General features: G+C 34.4%; 3 protein-coding genes, 1 long non-coding RNA gene and 1 other non-coding gene across 5 annotated transcripts; 3 read left to right on the forward strand and 2 right to left on the reverse strand.

The window, feature by feature from the left end:
• The first annotated feature begins 872 nt into the window (after positions 1-872).
• Positions 873-5,636, forward strand: LOC105168764 (uncharacterized). The gene is made up of 5 exons (XM_011088910.3): positions 873-1,262; positions 1,911-2,044; positions 4,334-4,481; positions 4,568-4,674; positions 5,364-5,636. The coding sequence occupies exons 1-5, from the start codon at positions 986-988 to the stop codon at positions 5,403-5,405; spliced, it is 708 nt and encodes a 235-aa protein (XP_011087212.1). The 5' UTR covers positions 873-985; the 3' UTR covers positions 5,406-5,636.
• A 664-nt stretch (positions 5,637-6,300) lies between these two features.
• On the reverse strand, positions 6,301-9,202 carry LOC105168765 (uncharacterized). Its single transcript, XM_011088912.3, has 3 exons — positions 8,599-9,202; positions 7,036-7,436; positions 6,301-6,959 (listed from the first exon to the last, which is right to left on the reverse strand). The coding sequence occupies exons 1-3, from the start codon at positions 8,726-8,728 to the stop codon at positions 6,609-6,611; spliced, it is 882 nt and encodes a 293-aa protein (XP_011087214.1). The 5' UTR covers positions 8,729-9,202; the 3' UTR covers positions 6,301-6,608.
• A 5,369-nt stretch (positions 9,203-14,571) lies between these two features.
• LOC105168766 (uncharacterized) lies at positions 14,572-22,506 on the reverse strand. Its single transcript, XR_848351.3, has 4 exons — positions 21,895-22,506; positions 15,549-21,138; positions 15,155-15,343; positions 14,572-15,063 (listed from the first exon to the last, which is right to left on the reverse strand). It is a non-coding gene; the product is annotated as an uncharacterized LOC105168766 (long non-coding RNA).
• LOC105168767 (protein NRT1/ PTR FAMILY 4.6) lies at positions 18,040-21,438 on the forward strand. The gene is made up of 5 exons (XM_011088913.3): positions 18,040-18,125; positions 18,234-18,339; positions 18,467-18,684; positions 19,656-20,096; positions 20,181-21,438. Exons 1-5 carry the CDS (start codon positions 18,123-18,125, stop codon positions 21,189-21,191), a joined length of 1,779 nt encoding a protein of 592 aa, XP_011087215.1. The 5' UTR covers positions 18,040-18,122; the 3' UTR covers positions 21,192-21,438.
• A 114-nt stretch (positions 22,507-22,620) lies between the features above and the next one.
• On the forward strand, positions 22,621-22,693 carry TRNAA-AGC (transfer RNA alanine (anticodon AGC)). Its single transcript has one exon. It is a non-coding gene; the product is annotated as a tRNA-Ala (tRNA).
• The last annotated feature ends 1,842 nt before the right edge of the window (positions 22,694-24,535 follow it).

The raw sequence follows: 24,535 nt of genomic DNA on the forward strand, positions 1-24,535 counted from the left end.
TGCTCATCTTCCCATTGTCCCCATGAATATGTTATTGCAAGTTTTCAATATTAATATGATTGTAATTGTGCTTTTTTAAAGAATTGTATTTATGTTATTTGACGTTATTATATATTTGATAAAATAGTTTTATTATAAATTATTGTTGTATTTGATGTTCGTGTTCATATGTTTTATATGAATTCACTGTAACAAGATTGTTGCATGTAAGAATTACCTCCAAAAACCATCACGTGCATCTTAAAATTGGACTATGAATAGCCCGTCGAAAAGGGATATTTAATGAATGCACTTGGATTTTTCGACCAAAACTTATATGCAACTTAGTTTATCAGTTTTTGTCCAATATAGGGCAAGGTATCACACACATTTTCAAAGATATGCAAATATGTTTATATACAGTTGACTAATCTCTACATTATGTTGCTAAATGAAAACTCCAATTTTTTTTTTCAAAACGTTCTAAAATAAAACTCTATTTTCTGGTCAAGATTTTTTTTTTCCAGAACTTAATTAAAATAAAAATATTAAAACTCAAGTACTCACCACTTTCTAATAAGAAAAATGCAAAAAAAAAAAAAAACATATAAACTCTTAATTTTTTGTTCAATTTAAAAATCTTGAAGTTAGAAAAATTGAGCAAGAAACGCTCCATGTAGAGAAAACCCATACAAGGAGGAGACAAAAAGCATACGATTATCGTTATCTCGTGCATAAAAATAAATCACTAAAAACCAACATAGGGAAACGGGAAAGGTTGACAGTCGCCGCTTTGCTTGATGGATTCTCCGCGCGCCCACCCTTTTTTATCCAATGCCCTTTCGACCTCTTTAAGGGACAACCTACCCTCCCATGGGGCTTTCAACTTCCCCCAACGGTCTCTCTCCTACACCTCTTTTGTCCGAACCCCACAAAAGATCCCAGATATTTATTTAGGTTTTATTGATTTCCTGTCCTAAAATCAAGAACCCGAAAATACCCGAAAATGGGCACGCAAATTCACGCCCGTTTGAATCATGTTTTCTTGCAGCAGCCCTCTTTGCCGCCGCTTTTTACATTGTCTTCTCACAGTTCAATCACTGGGAAATGTGGGTTGAGGAAGTTGAACCGGGTTCCCGGATCGTGGAAGGCAAACGGGCTGAGAAGAAAGGAGCTTTATGTGAGATCATCAAGTAATGCGGGCGTGACGTTTTGGGAGAATTGGGTTCCTGAGAAAAGCTCGAAATCTCCTTCCCTCAGTGATGTTCTTTGGCCTTCTGCTGGTTAGTACAATGTTGTCTGTTTCATTGTTAGACTTTAGTCAAGTGGATTGTAAATCGTGAGATCATCATTTCATAATCTTTTTGTTTCCAATAATGTTATCTTATGCACGGAAACGATGGTATTTGTTGTTATTTTTTTTTGTTTTCATTTTTCAATGACGATAAGTGAATTGTGAATGTTAGATTATGCACATTTGTTTTTTGACAATATTATTTTTTTGCGCAGAATAAATGATTATGAATTGTTAGATTATTACCACATTTGTTTTTCTTTAATGATGATGAATGGATTGTGAATCGTTGGATCACAGCACAATTTTTGTTTTTTCATAACATTATTTCGTACTCAATAACCAAAAAGTAAGTGCATTCTGAATCGTTAGATTACCGAGGCATTTTCTTTTACGACATTATCTTTTGCATAAATCTGACGACAAGTGAATTGTGAATTGTTAGATTATTATAAGTACATTTCATGTTTTTTTTTTCCTTTTTTATGACATTACCTTATGAATAATATATAACCTCGAGTAAATTGTGAACTGTTAGATTATACATAATGTTATGCAGAGTATCCAACGGCTCGGTCGTAGAACAGACACTTAAGTGAGTGGTATGAAATTTTACATTTAATTGAAAATGTAACAGGTGCTTTTGCTGCAATGGCTATACTGGGTAAGATTGATCAAATTTTGGCACCAAAAGGCATTTCTATGACAATTGCACCGTTGGGAGCTGTTTGTGCCGTTCTCTTCGCCACGCCAACGACGCCCGGCGCTAGGGTATGTGCCTTCTTATTACCCTGTTTTATGTACTCAAATGTTTGACATTTGTGTTCTTTTCGAGAAATACAATGCATTGAGTACTTATGTTTAATTTAACACCTTAACTTTGAATAATAGCTGGACCGTTGTGTGTGTTCAAAGAAGTCTAGTTTAATTGTTTCATATGCCAATATCATTAGCTTTTGTTCGATTAAATGTTGGATTGGTGCAATGCATTTACTGTATGATTAGCTTGAGTTTGATTGGACAAGTCCAAATTAAAATGTCGGACGAATGACATGTTGTTATGCATTCATGGAAAAAAAAGCTGATATTTGAATTTGAGGAAATAATTTGAAAAAATAATTTTAAACTGCTCTATATTAGAATAATTTGAAATTTATCAATGTCTAATAAAATATATTTCAAATTTAAAATTGTAGGATTTGAAGTACTTTCAATTTAGAATTGTCCGAATAAATTCAAATAATTTGTTACGAGAATTTTAAAATTCATGATCTCAAATCCATCAATTGAAATGTAAAATTGTAATGTGATATTTTAAGCATCCAAGAGTTTTGAGGGAAAAGTGTTATTTTGCCTTATGGTATAATCTTTCTTACATTCTTGTTTTGCCTTCTTGCAATTTGATATTAGAAATTTAGGATAATTACACAGCCCTCCTCTGAGATTAGGTGTAATTATACATAGACTTTTTATAATTTGAGAAATTACATCAATTATTCCTGATTTTATTTCAAGTCTAATAAATGGATTACTCCATTTGTAAAAACCATCAAATTTGTTGATATTAACAATAAAAATTAATGAAAATCCATCTTTAACTCCGATTGACTTATTGCAGGCCAAACAAATATTTTTTTGATCAAACTATTGTTATACATTTTCACATGCTAATGTATGTGAGGAGGTTTATCTTCATCTTTATAAGAGTAATTTGGTTAGAATAAATTTATTTGACTTACGATAAGTCAATAATAAGTCAATTGGGAATAAATATAGATTCTTCATTAAATTTTTTTGCTAATATTAGCAAATTTAGTTGAAGCTTAACTAACGGTGGGATCTATTTGTTAGACAAAAACAAACATCAAGAATACTAGATGTGATTTTCTAAACTAGAAGTTTGGGTGTAATGATACCAAAGTTCAGGAAAAGGCAGTGCAATTATTCCTAGAAATTAGGAGAAAATGCAATTAACCCCCTTGTAATATTATAAATGAGCAAATTATCCTTCTGTGAAAAAATAGCAAGTTATCCCAAAGTTCTTCAAAATGAATTGCTTCATTTTAAAAAATATAGACAACAAATTACTATTATTTTTTTATAGAAGATTAATTTGCTCATTTACAATATTACAAAGAGGTAAATTGCATTAAACTCCTAAAAATTATATGTGGCAAAACATGTGATATCTCCATGGAACAGCCTGAATTAATCTAGGAGTTATTTTGCAGCCAAAAATGAAACCAAACGTATTTGATTTTTCCATTTCCAAAATAAAAATAAAATAAAATATTGATCTCAAAAGCTCTTCCCACGTAGCAAAAACGTGACAATCAAAACATAAATGTTTAAAATCTTTTAATAGTTTATTTCTCTCCATTCTTTTATACCCTAACGTACAATCAGTATTAAATAAAATAAGTTTTGTTTCACAGAGGATCTTCTTGTTCTAGCATTTGCAAACTAAAAGGTTTATTTTGAATTATAGCACTATGTGTTGTACGTTCGTGTTTTACCTTCCCATGATTAGATATTAGGAGTGATATGCGCTTGGAATATCCTGAATTTATCAGTTAATAATGCTAATAGAAACATCATATATTTCTTGCAAAATAGTAAAATTCGTTGCTAATTAGTAAAAACTTTAGTAGATAGTTAGCTCGACGCTGATTTTAGTATCAAAATTTTTATTGCTATTGAACTATTTTTTTGTAGTGCATCTTCTTTAATAATTTAAACTTTTTACCGAACTGATTAGTTATGATATGGCAGATTGGCCAAGTAGAAGTCCTAGCTTCAAATCTCATCGCAACTTATTAGAAGAAAAAAGAAAAAAGTTCCATGTTCGATGCTTTAGAGAAAAAAAAAAAAGTTGTCCGCATGTGATGGAACATCTTAGAGATACATATTCAATAATAGTTTAGAGTTTTAGATTATGTAGTCATTAACGACTCACCTTTCTAAAATTAAGACGTCAGAAATCTCGTAAATTCTTGAAATTTGGTCTATCTTCATGCTATAAACTAACTATTGAAGCACGAGTTTTGCTCCGACTTGCAGAAGTACAACATGTTTGTGGCGCAAATTGGTTGTGCAGCAATAGGTGTCTTGGCATTCTCAATATTCGGGCCCGGATGGCTAGCGAGGAGCACGGCCCTCGCTGCCGCCTTGGCGTTCATGATTTTCACCCGTGCCGTACATCCACCAGGCAATTACAATATGTTATCTACCAAAACAAATTGACTTGTTTGATTATTTAATAAACATTAGGCTGATTCTTTTATTGACTTGCAGCTGCCAGTTTACCATTGCTGTTTATCGATGGAGTTAAGCTGCATCATTTGAATTTTTGGTATGCTTTCTTCCCTGGTGCTGCTGGATGTATTCTCCTCTGTCTCATTGTAAGTTCTTCACCCCTTATGTGTGTGTGTATTTGTATGTACACATGATGATTGATAGTATTTCTTTGTCATAGTTCCCAAATACTTTTTTCTTGGATGAAGCATATTTTTCCAAATTTGTTAGGATATTCGTACATCCACGTAAGTTATGTTAAATCTACTATGTATCTCAATTAAGAGGAACTTAACCGTCGTGGGATGTTTCTTTCGTCATAATTCATTGACATTGCCCATAAGATACCAAAATCTGAACGACCTCTATGGTCTCTATGAGATTTGAATTTAGGTGGTGTTTACAATGGCTTAAAATAAGTGTTTTATTTCTAGAACTGTTTAAATTAAGTTGATTTAAGTCAAAAGTTATAAACAACACTCTATCAACTTCTGCAACTTATACTTAAAATTATAAATACTAAATTATTTTTTCAAACACGTCCAACTTTCTATTTTTAATTTTTATTTTTAAACATTCTCAACTTTTACTATATATAATTAACAAGCAACTTTCTCCACAACTTATTTCTACCATAAAAATAAAATTTATGGCAAACACTCCTCGATCGAATTCGTGACATTGAAGTGAAAAAGGACCATTTTGTATCAGATATGTTAAATGCAGTGTTACATAAAACTTTACATCTTTTACCAATTGTGCCCATTTCTAAGGTTGTTTCTTCGGTGTGATGCAGCAAGAGATGGTATGTTATTTGAAGGACAATTTGAAATTTTGAGTTGATTGAAACAATTCTTGGAATATGGCCCACAAACTGCAATGGTGAAGGGAAGATCACTGTGAATTAATCTGAGTTTGTATTTACGCAGAATGCTGTAATTTTTATTTTTTAATCTCTGTAAATAAATATTGCCATCATTTGTGCATCAAGTTGTTGATAAGTGTAAGTTTTGTATCCAGAGTTGGCAATGTTACATATGAAGATCAGTGGAAAATTTAGCTCCAATCAGATCAATTTCGCCAAATTCAAGCAAATTGTTTGATAAGTATATTGTATTTGTCATGTGATTGATTATACAGTATAAAAGAAATGATCAATAAAATTACAATGTAACAATTGCAGCTAGGTGCAAGTTAAAAAATTGAATTTTTCCTTGTATTTATAAATAAAGGGTAGGTTATAACTACATCCTCTGATGCTTGGCATAATGACGAATATCCTCTTATTGCTAGAAAAATTACAAATCCCCCCCCCCCTCAAACGATAAATAATTATGTAACCTCTAAACGGTGAAGTAGACATGACTATTTTATCTTTATTGAATTTTCTAAAAAATTAAAAGAAAATTGAAAATTTAAAAGAGTATTTTGATTAGTTCACCACAAAAATTAAATGAAAACCTAACAGAATGGGCTTGTTGTTAGACAGACGTTAAAATTAGAAGGGATTTTATAATTTTTCAACCATGAAAGGAGATTTATAATTACGCTAATAATCTTCTTTGAGCTATTTGGTCGAAGTTTTGTTTTTATTCTATATATCGGCATTCAAACCTCTCGTGCAAAAAAACAATAAGATTTTCTTTTCTCTAAAAACGGTGAGACAGAGAGAAAGATACCAAGCTGTTTTGGTGAAATCCTCAAAGCAGCCAAAATGTTTGCATAACTCACAATTCTGTCCTAAGTTATCGTCATTATTTGTCTTATGCTGATACAAAAAGTACAAAAGCCAAACACTAATACTTTCAGAGATGCACACTTATCTCTGTCTTTGTCTGTCATTTAGAAACAAAGAAAGCAACTTAAACTCACAGACACAGCAGAGGCTTAGACATGTTTCAGAAAAAAGTGTTGAAGAGTACATACAAGTCATAGAAACATGACCGGACCACAAGATTGGAAAGTGTTATTCAGTATACTGATTTGAACATGCTTGAAGCAAGAAGAAATTATAGGGGTTGTGGTGATATACGAGTAGAGCTCAATATGACCAGAAACTGAAGATGTGGTCTTCAGCTGGAAATCCACAGTAAAAGGAACTAGCTGGATGATGACGATGAGCATCTTCGATCTTATGAAACATATAATCAGGCTGCAACAATTCCTCGTTCAAGTCGTCTTCTCCATTCTGCGATAAATCCGAGCGGTCAGGCTCAACAACATGAGATGAGTCGCCTGATTCTAAGCTTTGATCTTCATTCTTAAAAGCCACTGCTGACACTTTGGATTCTTCGTCTTGAGAAATCATATCAGCAATTGTTTCTTTAAGCATTTCCTGGAACAGTGCTTTGTCTGTATCTCTGGCAAGTCCGTTGTCTTTTAGACGAAGAACCTGGTTGAAAATAGCAACGTCACATGAGAATACTGGATCAACAAATCAGAAAATGAATTATGTGATTGATCGTCACCTCCGCTTTCAGTTTCTCGTTCTCCTTAAGAAGGTTATCGTAGTTGGTTTTCAGGCTCATATAGCTTGCATGTAACGTGTCGTAATCTGTTTCCAGCTGCCTCGTCTTCCAGCGAGCCCTGCGGTTTTGGAACCATATTGCGATTTGTCGGGGCGGCAATCCTAGCTCCTTTGCAAGCTGGATCTTCCTTTCTGGTTCAAGCTTATTCTCGGCCTCAAAACTCTTCTCAAGAAACTGGATTTGGTCGGCTGAAAGACGCCTCTTTTTTCCTGGTTGACTGAAGTACTCCTCCAAGTATTCATCTCCACTCTCTTCTTGGTCAGATGATGAAAAAAACAAGTTCCCTGATCTGTTTGCTCCACCAACAGATCCAAAACTGAGCATTGCCCTTGAGCCTGAAACTGATACCAATGAGCCAATAAAGTTAATGAGTAGTAGTTAATGAGTAACAGAGTCCCAAAGCAAGGGAATAGTCCATTTCTGAGGTAGACTCCCCAAATTTTCTCAACCCCAACCCCACCCGTCCAACCCCCAAATACACTATCAACAGCATCCCCAGAACAACATAAGAAAAGGAAAAACAGAAGGACAAGCAATTTTCTGAGAGGTGAAAGGAGGTGTTTGCTATGCAGAAAACTTCAATCTTCAACCAATTGCTTAACTGAAATTTCACTACCAATTATGCCTGAATGATTTAAATGTTGGATAAGTGGCTTTGGCTAAAATTTTTAATTGATTGATAAGCCATGGGCATGCCTTAACTCAGAGGGCTTCAGTAGATAAAGTATTAAAAACTGCAACAAGCTTAATAGCACAGATTATCATGAGAGTGTTTTTGTCTAACAATCAGAACGAGTATGAGATAAGCCATGGCCGATGTCTTACCACAAGAACATTTTTGGCCCTCACTACACGAGGTGCGTGACATAAGCCGTGGCCACGACTTATTTCTGCACGACGGGTTTTTGCACGTGGTCCACTATTCAACTTGAGATAATTTTCGGATACCCATCATGAATACAAATAAGAGGCATTTTTTATGGAAAAAATGCAGAAAAAATGTTGGTTTTGCTGGAACTTTTATTATTGAAGACATGATTGAGGCTTGGGTCCTCTAAAATCTTTTAGTAATAAAAAACAGACCATCAAGTTCAATTACATAAGGTTTTCGAAGAATTCAACACCATTTCTTCTGCAATCTTTTCATTTTCTTTGTAAATTAATCATTTGAATCAAGGACGGAAGGCAAGTATCCTAAATTCTTACGCTTCTGCACTCGATCCAACACGAATATGGAGATTCTATAGACATATGTTAGATGTAACTTCACTTACCAGCATTCGTTGAACTTCGATGGTAATTTAAAGTATGATTCTCCCATCACGTATTTCCATGTTCTTACAGAATCCCACTTTTTCCAAGAAACAAAACCATGTAAAACTCAAGCTCTGAATCTAATTCGCAAAACTGATAATAAAATACGAATATTAAAAACACAAGCACCAATCCACATACCACGACGAAAAGTCAACGCAGATAATTTGTGGGTGGGAAATCACATACCAAGAAAAGGCTTTGAAGGAGCAGATGCAAACACAGAATCAAGAGGCTGCTGATCATGGGAAGAAATCTTAAGTTTCTGCGTTGGATCCAGAGAATCACCGCCCCCGTAGACCACCCGGCGAACCGCCATATCTGAATAGTTTCACTCGGAGCAGAACAATTAACTACCGGTAATTTTCAAGAATCCGCCATTTCTGGAACTGATTCTTGAATTTGTGGCAGAATTCCTTTTCCCACTAAACCCTTTACCTGAATCTCCTTAAAGAGCTATCTAAAGAAGTAAACCTTCAAATTTTGTGGCGAAAGAAGCTGGTGATGATGATTTCAGTGATATGCGAAGTGTGGGAGCACCGGCTGCTCATCACACCCATCACTTCTCTAAACTTACTCAAACCCAAAATTAAAAGTTACAGGCGAACTAGTGTGTGTTGTGCGTGTAATTTGAGGTGGATAGTTGGCCAGATTAAGAAGAAACAATCTTGGAGAAGGAGAGGTCGCCGGTGGTTTTGAAGGAAGAAAAATCTCAGGGAAATTGCGTGAGATTTCTGAATGGGAAAGCAGAGAACTTTGGGGCAGACTTTTATTCCCTACGAGTTGATATGTTTTAAAATAGCCGAAATTCCAAAATAGCTGAGCTAACAAGGACAATTCTTGGGGTGCGTTTGGCAACAGATTTAATTTTATATATGTTACGAATATAAAAAATTATATTATTAATTTTATTTAAAAAAATATTATACATATAACATGTATATAATATGAAATAAAAGATGATCCAGAAGTTAAAAAGTTTCATAAGGTTTAGCAAATATCATTTCATCAACAAAATAATAATAATAATTATTATTATTTATTTGATTCACATCATTAAATACATTGTAAATCATACTAGTTAGCACCCTGTGTTAAATTAACAGGATAATTGTATTTTTAACAAATAAAAATACAAAGTTATAAATAATGTAAATATAGAAGTAAGTAATTGGTGAATAATTTAAAAATTAATCTCTATGGATAATGCAGAGTTTATATTTTCTATATCAATTAATTAAACGATACAATTTTTATTTTGATACGACAAAATTAGAGTTTTAATATGACTATCGAAATTTAGGTATATATGAAGCTTACTTGAGTCGTATTTATATTTATATTTTAGTATATAAATAAATAATTAGTTGATATCAATTTGTGTTGAAAATTTTTAGTTGAACTTAAAGAATATAAACAAATATGTTTTATTAATTAATGTGTTGATTCAATAACTATGTATTGGATAAAATAGATTTTGAGTATAACTAAGTTATTGATTAACGAATTAATATCAGATCTTAAGTTATGCATCAATAGTTTGATCAATTTTTTCAAAATTTTATTACCAAATTATTATATCATTTTCTTACATACTTTAATATCATTCATTCCCTCTTTTTGAAAAACTAATTAACTTAATTATTTGTAATTGCATTAAGAAAAATAGGCATGAACTTCTGACTTTTGCCAATGATGTCACATTTTTTGCTCCTACCAAACAAGCCTTAGCCATTATTTTAATTGAAAAGGACAAAAAAAAATTAAGAAAAGAAAAAAAGAGATGTAGACTGCTAATTCTTTAATTAATTAACATGACACGCATTACCAACTCTTGCTACACTCACACACTTAAATACTAAAGATTAGTGGTTGATATTCGAAAGCACTCTTTAATTTTTGACTAAAAACTTTTACATACATTTTTTTTTCCTGATAAATCTAATATTTACTGTCATCCAGATCCGCATCAAATCATGAATATTGCTGACATACTAATCGTGTATAAGTTGGATGGATGGCCAAGTATTTTGTGCCATAACCAAGTAATACTAGACCCAACAGAAAGATTACAGGAAAGTAATCAAATAGGATTCTGCTCAACAAAAGCAGGAGCAAAAGAAGACTTGTCAATGATGTATAGCCCTTCTAGAACTCTACCCATAGTCAGGATCTTCTTAGTCTTCAGATCCTGTAACCACCATTTGGATGATGAGAAAATCACAGAAATAGAATTTGAAGAGCAAAGTTTCTGAACTGAAAGTTGATTGTATTTGAAGATGGGAATACACAAAACATCTGTTAGTGTAATATGCTTATGTATATGAATATAGCCAATAAAAGAAACTGGTTGTGAAGAACCATTTGGCAAGTGTAGGAAGTATGTATAAGTGGGTGAATGTTTTTGTGTAAGATGTGAAGTATCTGCACATATGTGGTTAGTGGCACCTGTATCAACAATCCAGAAACTAAAGCCTTTTAATAGAAGAACCTTGAGAGGCACCTATACCTGCAAAATCCTCTCCTTGTGCAAAGTTTATTTGTAGAGGGTCCTGTGCAACTACTGGAAATTGACCCTTCATCAATCTTAGAAATATTAAAAGATCGAATTCGGATTGTATTTAGAAACATCAAAATTGGAGACCGATTCCAAAACTCGATTATATTTCAAAGTCCACATCCTACTCTAGTTCCAACTTATTTCATCCCCAAATAAATCCACTATGAATATAGGACGATGGAACTTATACATCTATACTAATATAAAAACGGAAGGGCTTCGATACTCATAAATAGCGGTTAATGACACTATCCCCACAAATTTTTTATAAAGTTAAAAATGCCCTTCAATTAATAAAATAACCAACTTATTGAACTTTTCAAATTTTAAAATAACTGATAAATGAATTTTTTTTCTCTTTTATTTCTTTCTTTTTAATGTAATGTATTAATTTGTATATTTTATTTTTATTTATATTATATTTTAAAGTATAAAAAATTATTTATTATATACTGGCAAAAACAATGTGAAACAACAACGATTAGTTATATACAAAGAACTCCACTTTGAATATATATAGGATGATAGTTGGGATGTTGAAATTTGACAATGAAAGGGGAGGAAGAGACAAGGAACCAACTTCCAATCAATCTCCATCTTGAGTGCAGTGGAGTGGGGGGGATCACAACCACAATTCCCATTAATTTCTTGCTTTTATTTTTATTTTTTATTGCAAACAACAACTACTGGCTGATTATGGGCTTCACACTCCCACTTTTTTTAAGAGAAAATTGCAAGTAAATTATTTTTATATTGTGATGAGTAAATTATTTTTTTATTAAAAAAATAATAAAATATGTCATTATATCTTTTAAAATAAAATAATGTATCTTTTTAAATATAAAGATAAATTGCTCTATTTTAAAAAATATATAAATATAATAAGAATTTTTTTTTATATAAAGGGTAATTTATTAATTTGCAATATCACGAGTAAATTATATTAAACCCCTTTTTTAATGTAATTTTCAAAAAATATTTAAAAGCATAAAAGTGGATGCTAAACAGAGCTTTTAATAATTTGATAATCAAACTGTTTTTCCCCACTAGATACACACAACAGCCAACATTGTTTTGTTGGATTACTCTACTCATTAATTTCAGTCCAAAAATAATTAGGGCTTAAGAATGATTTCGAATTTAATTTCTGCAGATTGAATTTTTATTCTATTTAATATATAGCATATATAAATATTATATCATTTATTTTAATTAAAAAACTATATAACACATATAGATTAATTATACTATAAAATTCAATAATATTTGAATTAAAAAATCCAATTCAAATTTCAGCCCTTGATCCGAAGACCGCAACAATGAGAATAGGACGTGAGACAAGCCAAATTAAACCCACATTTGGAATTCACTTTGAGACTTAGATCTTCAACTCAATTTTCTTAGTCAATCTCAAACATAATTAAAGGGTTTTAATTAATTAATTCAAGTATAGGCCTAATGTGGGCATCACTTTTGGGCTCCTAAAATTAATAATAAGTACCCCAAACATCATTTTAATGGCTTAATGGTTGTCTGCACATTCTGCGTTCGGATAAATCTTACTCAAATTAAATTTAATAATATATTTGATTTTCATAATCATCCAAGTACGATCGGATCAACAGTTCATGGTGAATTATACAGCTCGAAAAATTCTGAAAATACACAATTTTTGAATGTTGGGTTATCTTTTATTGATTTAATTTTACTCTTAAGTTTCGTCTGGTTCCCGAACGTTTTTATTTAGACATTCGAAGATGATAACCAACGTATTTTTTTATGTTACTCTTATCAAACTTTGTGAGCACATTTGAATTGAAATAATCCTTCGACCTGAGATAAGAGAGAAAAAAATAATTAAAACTTAATCGCAATTCGTAGCTCAAATTAAGGGCTTATTAACCCTAACAAAATTTAGCAATTTGAATTTTGAGGGGTAGATCCCAAATTCATATAGATTGAGGTCCTATTCAAAGAGGAATCTTATCTCCACCCAAATTAAGTTGATCATATATTTAAGAAAGAATTAGTATAAAATTAAGCAAGTGAGGAAAACATTATTCCCCACTTGAGATCCCATCTCAATAAATGAAATGGAATGGAAAAGTTGACTTTCAGACAAGCTTCAGGTAATCTAGCCAACCACATTCCATCCTATTGGCTTAGTCTAGGTACATATATCTGCTACGCTACTACTGTCTGAACTAAACAAATTATAACAATGAAAAATAAAATTTTTCTTCTTTTAGTTGAATGTTCACAAAAATCTCTATTTTCCTTAAATTTGTGATATATATATATATATATATAATATTTCTTTTACCAAAATAATTCTCTTACATTTTTTTTTTGGAAAATGTATGCTATTTTTTTAAATAATGTATCGGTCCAACCAATACATCAACACGACTAACAGTAGAAAAAAAATAATGTTGAATTATACTCTTACATAACGCTACAAGAATATGATCTTTTTAAATTATAATTAGAATAATTAGTGGTAATAACAAATTAACTACAATTATACAATGATTTTTCACTGTTATTTCAAAAAATGAAGCAGGCCAGACATAATTGAAATCATGACAAATACTTTGAACAGAGTTAAAAACCATGATAAATACTTTAATTATAATTCAGATTATATGAAACATATATTAATTAATTATGGTTAAAACTCAAAATTTTTATGTTAATATATTTAATCGATTAATAGTATTAATATACTATAAGAAGTATATACTCGTCTATAATACAGCGACCTATGTATTAGTAAATATTGAGAATTAAAATATGAGAGATCTGAAAATTTAAGGGCCAGTTATGATATTTATTGATATGACAACCGCACTTACATTGTAAATATAGAAAATAAAAGGATCATTATGTAAATTTGATCAAGTATTACTTGGAATTTGGAAATGTTTTGGAGAATCAAATTTGATAGAACACAGGACAAAGATGCTAACTTGGATGAAGCCCAAATTATGTGGGCCTTGGCCAACTAGTGACATTGGCAAATTGTTTAAGTAATAATGTATGGCCCATGGCTGAGTGGACCGGACTGCCCAATCAATCCGGCCCAGTAGTCGTATACCTTTCAATTGAAGTGTCTATTTACTTATATTTTATTCAATTCAGTTGATTGATTGATTGAAGTGTCTATCGATAAGAATTTATAATTATCTATCAATTACTTTTGAAATAAACGAACGCCCACATTTTATTGAGATTCAGACTCAATTCTTCATAATTTTGAAATATTTAAACTTTACTACTTGATTTATACTCTTCATACAATTATTTTTCAAGACACGACAAGGATTTTATTTTTACTTATACATCTATTTTTAGCGGAAAAAAAAAGAAAAATAGCTATTTATACGTATTTGATATTAATGCAGCTAGTTAAATTATTTAATTATAACTAATTTACATAAAATACAAAATGTAAATATTTACAATAAAAATATTAAACTAATATATTCGACAAACGTTTATAAAAAAAATCTGTACTGACGTACTCAGACGTAAGCATGCGCGTCACTCTGCCATGAACAAATAGTACACATAAATATACATATGGATTATCAAACACATTTTTATTCAAAATCACCATTGTAAAAGTGAAAATGGCTCATTTAATGGCTACAACAGACTATCAAAAAGGCCTTAGCAAGGACATGGTGATGAAAAGTTCTACAGTGAGAGAACAAACATTCGTTTATGGAAAGGTAGAAATTTCACCACAACCGGCCTAACTCTCGTCCTCGGCGCATTTGGATCACTGGGTCCAAACCACACCACAACATGCAAGACTTTGTGGTGACCCTCGTTTCAAGGGTGGTCTGTGGTCCAAAGCAACCAGTTCTGGCCGGCTGATTACAGTCAGGCACTCGGGCAGACAAGGGGCCGGAAATTTCATGTGTGGGCCACTATTATTGTTCATGTGAAAACGATGTGAAGACGTGTCATTAGAGGTTTCTGCAGCCATAAAAGTGATCCAACAAAGTTGAATCCTGACCATACACAATGGAGAACATGCTTTTAGGTCTCCCTATCTGTTCTTGGACTAATGACTCAGCAGATTTTTACTGCAAAAGCAATCAAACAGGAAGTATTTTGTTGTAGAATATAGCATTTATTTGTTTAAAGATGTCATTCTTAGGGGAACATTTCAAGTACCTGGAGTGAAATATTGAGTCATAAACAGATTGATTGGAGGAAAATTATCATCTATGTACAAACACCCATTGATTATGTTGGCGTCATTTGTCTTTGGTCGGCCTGGAGGCTCCACTGTTTCTCTGCACGAATGCGTGGATACTGACGTGGTGTGAATGAGGTCCTATCAAGCCTATAAGCTGAGTAAATCTGCAAAACAGTTCAAATAATTCATTGGATAAGATTTACTATGTTGTTTCAATTAGATTATTACACTAACCACACAATGTTGTAAGTTGCAAACATGTAGGAATGGCACTTCCAGCCAATCTTGGCCCATCATAATACGACCAATAATAGTTGAGAAAATGACTACAACGATGCCCCATGTCTGAAGTAAGAGGGTGGAAGGTACCTGGGGCCAGGGTTGGAGTCCTTTTTGTGGAGCCAAACCTCATGCTTTGTCTATTTCCACCACAAAATCAAGTGAAATGAAATTATGCAAGAGTCAATCACAAATAATTAACGCCTTCAAAATCGAAGAAACGAAACATAAACTTAGGAAATGCTGCAAAACTATGTTCTTTCACCTTTCTAAATGTCCACAAGCAAACAATCATGATAAGTCTCCAATTGAGAAGGAACAGAAAAGAAGAATAGGTCAATTATGACAAAGTTGAATTCAGCACATTCCAACGAACTTCCACTAAGATAGGCCATCAGAGTTTCTCGTACAAGCATCCATTCACAACTGACCAGCAATTCCAGTGAAAGTGGTCTAGTTAGTTCATGAAAGTGGGGTGTAAGAAGATAACCATACCATGTCCTCAAGATAAGAACTGCAGCTCCCTAAATGTATGGAGGCACATTGTTCAACTTGGCCCAACCAATCTCGTTTGAACAGATACCTTCTAGACCTATCATCATGGCTCGCCTGATTCATAAATGAAAAACAGCGACAGAAGCAGTGGTGATGGAGATGTGTTGCTAAGTTCCATGTGATATGCACCTATCTTAGGATGAGCAAGAACATTCAAACAACTTTTCATCAATTCCATAGCTATCAAAAAATTTATAATCATAAGTATTATATCTGCACAGTTTCTGTGGAGGTCATTAAACACCAACTAAAAATCTTAGTAGGACAGTCATTAGGGTGATGAAGCCATAGAGGTTTTTATATGTTGAAACTTATACTCGTCATATGCAGTTCAAAACCAGTTTCAGATAATGCAGAAATCCTCTATACATTTATTTGACATTTAAATGATTAAATTTTTTTTGAGAAATGAAGGTGTTTACTATGAAAACAGAGAATGGTCCCACATTACCTGTTGACGGAGGTGGTTTCAAGAATAAATACAAGGTGTGCTTTTCGGTGCCAGAATCATACGGAAAGTTCAATTATTAAAGAACTAAATAAGTTCTTATGCCTCAGACAATTTTCAGATAAAAGTTAAAAATACATGGAGTAGAGTTAGCTTCAAGAAATGAACACGAGGTGAAATACCATAGAAGGCCCTAAAGAAAATCAGTGCATATGTCATAGGTCCATGTAAAGACTGGGAACTCATAAAATTCAAAGTTCAGAGAATAAGAATCAAAATGACATCCAGGTCTATATACTTGCCTATCTAAGATTCCATGCAGGTTCTATGCATTTCGTAGCAACTAGTGAACTGATCCAGGCAAACGCAATAAGCCTGGTTTCCTTTTTTTTTTATTAAAAAAAAAAAAGTCCCACACCTGTGATCCGTGCCACAGTTGTTTGATCCAATGCATTCAATCATTCTAGCATCTATTTAATTTGTTTTTATTTACCTTAGTGTACTGAAGGATGATATCCCTGCCATCATGTATTTGAGAAAGATAGCAAGCCTGCCTTCACAAGTTTCTCTATAGTTTTACGTTTATAAGATCTCCAGTTTTCCTAATCTTCAGCTCATCTACCATGAAGTTTATAGTCCACTCCAGACTTGTATAACAGACTCAAATGAAGAACTTCAATTTTACATACTTGTCGCTTCCACTCTTTCATAATGAGAAAATGCAAAACCCAGTGGCCCAGAATGGAAGATGAGAAAATATCAATTTACAGAAGAAAATGAACAGCTCTTCGTCAGATGAATCTAGTAGCAGAAGAAGAGTGGCAACTGAAAGGTATATGAGAAGACTGTAATGGACAAAAAAACCAGGTGAATTAGACAAGGACACAAGCTCTTCAGAGTCTCCTTTTTAAGAAAGAAGTGACTGCCAATGCACCGATACCACAATATTAGGAGAATCTCTCCCAATCATAGTACAGTTACAATGTTTTTCTTTATATTACCAGAAAAAATCTGACTACGTTTATACAGATTGCAATAAGACAAAGCTCCGGTCGCTCTAAGATTGGTTAAAAAATACAGCACCCTCACCACTATGTTGAAGCATTTTGAATCTAAATCCATACTCACTTATACAGCAACTATCTGAAAAAAGCAGAGCAACAAGTTCTCTTGGAGCAAAATAAACATGACAATCAAGATGATCGCCCAGGAACCATCAACTATTTTCTTTATACCAGTATAGAATGCTTCAAAAAATTTTCCCATACTTTTCCTGTTGACGCCTCACATTTTAGACATGCATAAGTGTAATTTCCAGACATTATGACATCTGCTTCTCCACAGTTCTAGGAATTCTAAACAAAAGAAAATGTGCATTAAATTTCTTTTTAAAAGGAAATTCATATAGTAAAAGGTTAAATCACAGGTAAAGACACATGCACTTCAATACCACTATTAAGACTAAAACCAACTACGTGACAGTGTAGGAAAAGGGCATGTGAGAATGTACAGTCAGCATCAATGAATTCCAGATATTTCCATTCAGGTTGGACAACCCAACATCTCCACTATTTAAATGCCACTTCTGTGTAAATGCTGCTTAGACTGCCTACCCTAGATAAGGTTTTCATTCAGCGCATATTTGCTACATTGAAGAAGACATGGTCAATTCACAGCTCTGAGTGCTTATCTTCTATGCCGTTTCTCTTTTCTCCATGATCTTAAGAAGTTTACTTTCTTGTTCTTTATATTCTTTTGTTATTGTTTTGTAGGACAAGGGGCAAAACTGGAACAGGTGGGAAGGCTATGCAGATTGGAGAAATAGACCAGCCCTGAGAGGTCGTCATGGTGGCATGTTTGCAGCTTCTTTTGTCCTTGGTTAGTATATCTTCAAGCCAAGCCAACAGTTTCAATCTTTTCACTCAGTACCCACAAGGCACTCCATTGTACTAGTTGTAAACACACAAAGTTCTTCGACGGACTAATTCCTTTTTCAAATTTTCAGTTGTCGAAGTCTTGGAGAACCTAGCATACCTCGCCAATGCAAGCAACTTGGTTCTTTATCTCTCAAAGTTCATGAATTTTTCTCCATCTGCTTCAGCCAACAACGTTACCAACTTCATGGGCACTGCTTTTCTCCTTGCTCTTCTTGGTGGCTTCTTATCTGACTCCTACTTCACTACCTATTGCATCTATCTAATAAGCGCAATAACAGAATTTCTGGTAAGGTTTCTGCGCACCTTCACAAACTAAACGTGATTTTAAACCCTTATAACTATAATTTTCTATAAGATCACTAGCACAGGTAACTGATTAGCTAAAAATTAACCAAATAAAACCTCCAAAGCTGAAACCATTAGCCTATAACCCAAATGACAAGGTGAAAACAAGTACTGATTTTTGCAGATAGGAAGAGAAAATACATAAAAAATGCCACCATAAGCCAACCTACTAAAAGACAATATCTAGGCAAAGCGTAAAAGTTGTGAACCCCCAACTCTCCAGCCTGCTTGCTAAATATGGAATACAAATATGTGCATATAGGTGGCTCCACTTTCTCCAGAGAGTTCTCTGGAATGATTGGTTGACATGCTGAGGCATATTACAATTTTCTGCGTTTAATGCCAATGAAAAATAATGCACAAGTGGATCAAGACAAAATTAGAAGAGTAAGTTAATGTGAAAATGATGCCTTGATAACTCGTGGACCACTAAAACATAAACTTCATAATAGAACATATAATAGTGTGCCTTGCTAATTTTCGTCCAATCAAATTTGTGGATTTCGAAGCTATGACCCAATAGAGTGGTGCTACCAATTCTTACTAGTTGAGAGGTGACATTAAACTAGATCTCATTTTCGACTCTAACATCTATGATTATAACAGATGTTATTCCCATTGTTGCCTCAGTTTGGGGGCACACAGAATTTGAATAACAAAAAGCTTATGCAATGAAGAGAATAAAATTAATATGTCGAAACAGATATGGTTAATGTCGTTCGCTAATGAACAAGTTTCAGGGAGTTCGAATGGTCAAGAAGTCCACAAACAATGACATCAAGCATATTGTAACCCCTTTGTCTGAACTTGGTTTCTAGGAGGAACAAGTTTTTATGGCATTACCTAAGTTATTAGAGACTTCAGTTACATACGGAAAAAAAGCACATTTGCCTGATAGCAGACGTGCAACAGGGTCTACTGATGCTCACCATGCAAGCTCACATTCCATCGCTGAAACCTCCCTTCTGCACTTCAGTCAACAGAAATGCTTCATGTCAGGTAGCTGAGAGGGGAAAGGCAGTACTGTTATTTATGGGTCTCTACTTGGTAGCATTAGGTGTTGGAGGAATAAAAGGTTCACTTCCTCCACATGGAGCCGAACAATTTGACGAGCGGACCCGACATGGAAGAAAGCAGAGATCGACATTCTTCAATTACTTTGTCTTCTGCCTCTCCTGTGGAGCATTAATTGCAGTAACATTTGTGGTGTGGATTGAAGATAACAAGGGGTGGCAATGGGGCTTCGGAATTGCAACTGCAGCAATATTGATCTCGATACCAATTTTCCTCCTCGGCTCAGCTACTTACAGGATAAAAATTCCCACAGGAAGCCCAATTACAACCATAGTCAAGGTGTAATAAAGCATGCTTTCAGAACCTCTATAGCCTTAGACTAGGTAAGGTGGGAAATTTAACCATTCCATTTTGTTTCAATAGGTTCTGGTAGCTGCAATATACAAGTGTTGGATTTCAAGGAAAAGAAAAACCGCTATTGAGAACATGAGCACAACCCCAACAACTACAACTGAAGCCAGTGAGGATGAAGAACATGCTAACGGCAATGTAGAAATTCAGACGGCTGCGCAAGACCTCAAGTTCCTTAACAGAGCATTAGAGACCATGCCAGCCCCACGATGGCTTCATTGCAATGTAAAACAAGTCGAAGAAGTGAAATCAGTCATTAAGATCCTTCCAATTTTCATGTCAACCATTATGCTTCACTGCTGCCTCGCGCAGCTTTCCACTTTCTCCATACAACAAGCAGCCACCATGAACACTAAAATTGGATCTTTAAGAATTCCACCAGCCTCTCTTCCAGTATTTCCCGTTCTCTTCATTATGATACTTGCACCAGTCTATAATCACATTGTGATCCCGGTTTCAAGAAAGTTAACTAATACTGAAATGGGAATCACCCATCTACAACGAATTGGGACAGGCCTAGTTCTCTCAATCATAGCAATGGCTACAGCGGCTTTGGTGGAGATAAAAAGGAAGAAGGTGGCTCTACAATCAGGCCTCATAAATTCAACTGAACCTCTTCCTATCACATTCCTTTGGGTGGCTTTGCAATATCTCTTCCTTGGTTCAGCTGACCTTTTCAGCTTGGCTGGCATGATGGATTTCTTCTTCACAGAGGCCCCATTTAGCATGAGGTCATTGGCAACATCTCTATCCTGGGCCTCATTAGCAATGGGTTATTATCTTAGTTCAGTGCTCGTAGAACTAGTGAACTGTATCACAGGCACTTTTCGTCATACACCATGGCTCTACGGCAGTAATTTGAACCACTATCACTTGGAAAGATTTTATTGGTTCATGTGCATATTGAGTGGCTTGAACTTCTTGCATTATCTCTTCTGGGCACGACGCTACAGCTACAAAACGTTGGGACCTGACAACCACCAGAAGGAAACGGGAATCACAAATGAGTCACCAGAGGTTTGAATGTTCTTCTATTGAAACGGAAAGCACCTTCCATGAGCTAGCAAAGCTAGAATATGGTATAGCAAGTGAGCCATGTCATGATCTCTGAATATATCCATTATCGTTACATACAAATAAAATCATTTACCTCAAGCACTCTAGAGTGCTTTCCATGAGTGTCAATAATTATAACATAATTCGTATTGTATTTTCAGCAAGCAAACTATATTATGTTTTAATTTATCAAATATTAAGCCATTAAAGTTCAGTACATATTCTTCAAAGTAAACTCAATTCCTGGATAGTCTCTAGACTAGCACTAAACTTGTAGCAACTGGTAGTTAGTGGTCTTGATCAGTTATGATGACAGAAACTGAAATCTCTTAACAAGTATACCGAACACTTTATCTGGAGTAGAAGTTTACCAAACTAATTTTTTGACGAGAAAACTATAGTTCTCTGACTCAAGATCCAAAAAACAGAGCGACAATTCTCCAAATGAGAAATCATACCAAAATAAAGGCAAAATTCTGTAACTTAGCGAGAAAAGATCATGAACTGTCAGTGAAAAATGGATGATGACATCATTGACAACATTGAAATGCATGCATATTAAACCTAGAAATGAACCAACAGAGCATGTAAGGTGGTGAGGGAGGCAACACCGCTGCCGCCGCCACCCCTTCCCCAGCCAAAAAAATCACCAGAAAATAAGTGGGAATACCATGTATAAGATATCCATAAATCACATTATCCTCCCTTAATGCTCTTCCAATTATGTTTGGTACGTAGAGTTTCCACACGTCTACAATGGTTCCACCACTGCCCACATAGTTGAAAACCATGGCCAGTGAACCAGCATCCTCGTGAAAACTACACAGACCCACGCGACACATCGTATGTGTATATATGTGTCTTGTCAGCTAGATGATGAACTTAAGCAAAAAAACAAACCCATTAGAATTAGGGATCCAACCACCGAATTCCAAACTCTGTACAATCATCCATATACCATGGTAGCTTAAGAGCATCTAAAAGTAACAGTTTGGCGACAGATATTCGACGCGAAAGTAAAAACGAAAGTAGCTAAAATTCACCCCAATCACTAGTACTTCGAAACCCGCATTGGATTCTTCTGGGGTTTCTCTGAGTTTCATTCCCAGTTCGATGATAACAGCTCACTTTCAGAAAAAAGAAAAAACAAAGACGACCCACTCAAAGAACATGCGACACTCCCTCCAGTCGATGATAGAAGAACAAAAACCTCAACAACACTAACGCATAATCCAAAAATATGAGGCGAGAAAGATAACCAAACGGGACCTTAAATGGAGGTATTGGGTTAGAGAAGTCCGGCATTGGAGGATCACCATTTCTCAGAATTTGGCGCTTCAGCTGCAGAAAAGGAGAAATCTTACCATAACTTTTTCTAAAATGTATTTATCGGCTCGGGGATGTAGCTCAGATGGTAGAGCGCTCGCTTAGCATGCGAGAGGTACGGGGATCGATACCCCGCATCTCCATTGTTGTTTCCTTTTTCTTATTATTTTGGGCCTTTCATGTCCAAATAAAATCTAGACTATTTTTAGTTCTCTAATTCACAACATGATAATAAAATTTTATTGTTTGAATTCTTTTATTGATGTAAACTTTATTCTTTTTTCTCACCTGAGTTGAGCTAAACTTACTATTCCATAACAATCGGAGAGTTCATTAATCACTACTTATGCAATTCTTTAAATTAAGGGTAAGTTTAGAAAAATTATACATGACAACACATGTATACTCACGAGTGCATTACGTGCTACATTATCCTGACTGTGCGTCATCTATGAGAAATTTGAGATAAACAGTGAGCTGATCAAGTCCCATGTTCCATGGGCATCAAAATGAGAAAGGAATCATATGTGGATCATTCATCATTGTGAGGATGTGCCTCAAGAAGCCACGTAATGCCACCACCTAGGCTACCACACTTTTAAAGGGCAGCACCAGATAGGGAGATAATGCCTCGAAGGGTTTAATAGTAATACACATATACTTAAGGTTTGAATATAAAACTTTTCACAAAAATGTCTTGTGTTTGAATCATTGAATTGTCAAGCACTTATAATTTAAACTTAAGGCCTCTTTTAAGAAGAGATCTTGAAGTTCAAACTGTTAAACTGTTCCTGGATGATATTGTTGGTGTTGTAGGGAAGAAATCTTAAACACATGTCTGTATTTAGCTTACAAAATTACTCTTATGCACTCATAATATAAAGGTGGTACACACAATACACAAAGTTTTCTTTAGTTTTGAATTTAGATATGCTACACCTATTGTATCTGTTGAAAAATTATGGCCATGACCCGAATTGGAAAGGCCCAACCTACACCACCTAAACCCACACACCTGGATAGCTAAGCCCGTTCAACTGCCCTGGCTCATTCGTATGTTGGCTCAACCCACTCTCTCCACAAGGTCTACTTGACCCCACTCGATCTCTTGTTTTTTTTTTATCTCCACTCCTTCTACAGAAACCCTAATCCTATTTCTTCTTTCTCGTCTCTTCGTCTCTTCGTCTCTTCGTCTCTTCGTCTCTCCCTCCTCTCTTCTGGGTTTCTCCATCGCCATTTTTCTCTCTCTCCGATATCAACGCCCCCTTCTCCGATATCAATGTCTTCCCTCTATATAAACCACTTCCGGTGGCTTTCTAAGTATGATAACAGAACAAGAAATCTTTTTCTTCTCTTACTCCGATTAAAAGTTCTCTGTGAACTTAGTTCCTTAGTGAAAAGTCTTGAGTGGTCTTGACTTGGGTCTATGTGACGGAGCCTTGGTGGTTGTTTGAGTGACTGAGCCTTGGTGGTGTATTTTGGGTGTGAAAGCAACCAATGTAATAGTTACCGGCCTTGGTGGCATATTTTGGGTGTGAAAGCAACCGATGTAGTAGTTACTGGCCTTGGTGGTTGTGGGCTACTCTACCGAATCTAGACTCGAAGCCATTTGTCTCTTTTCTGTTCTTGTTCCTCATTTACTGTTGATATTGTTGTGTAATTATACTTTTTAATATTTCTATAATATTGGTTATTAAAGGATTTTCATAACCCACGATTCTCTGTAATAGTTTGATTAGAGCTTGTATTCTTTGGACTCATCGTTGGTTATATATACCCAACAATGGTATCAAAGTCATCAGGTTTTTTTTTTCTCTAGTGACCGGTAAGATCGTTTTCATTTGAATTTTATTCTTGATTTCTTCTCTTTATGCAATTTCTGCGATTATTGCTTAGTGCTTATCTTCGTGCGGAAAATACAATTTAGTGTTGGATATTCTTTTTGAAATATTTGAAAAAAAATTTAGTTCTGTATTTTTCCTCGC

Source organism: Sesamum indicum, linkage group LG8, assembly GCF_026168435.1.
Source record: "Sesamum indicum cultivar Baizhima isolate 11 linkage group LG8, ASM2616843v1, whole genome shotgun sequence".
Taxonomy (NCBI): Eukaryota; Viridiplantae; Streptophyta; class Magnoliopsida; order Lamiales; family Pedaliaceae; genus Sesamum; species Sesamum indicum.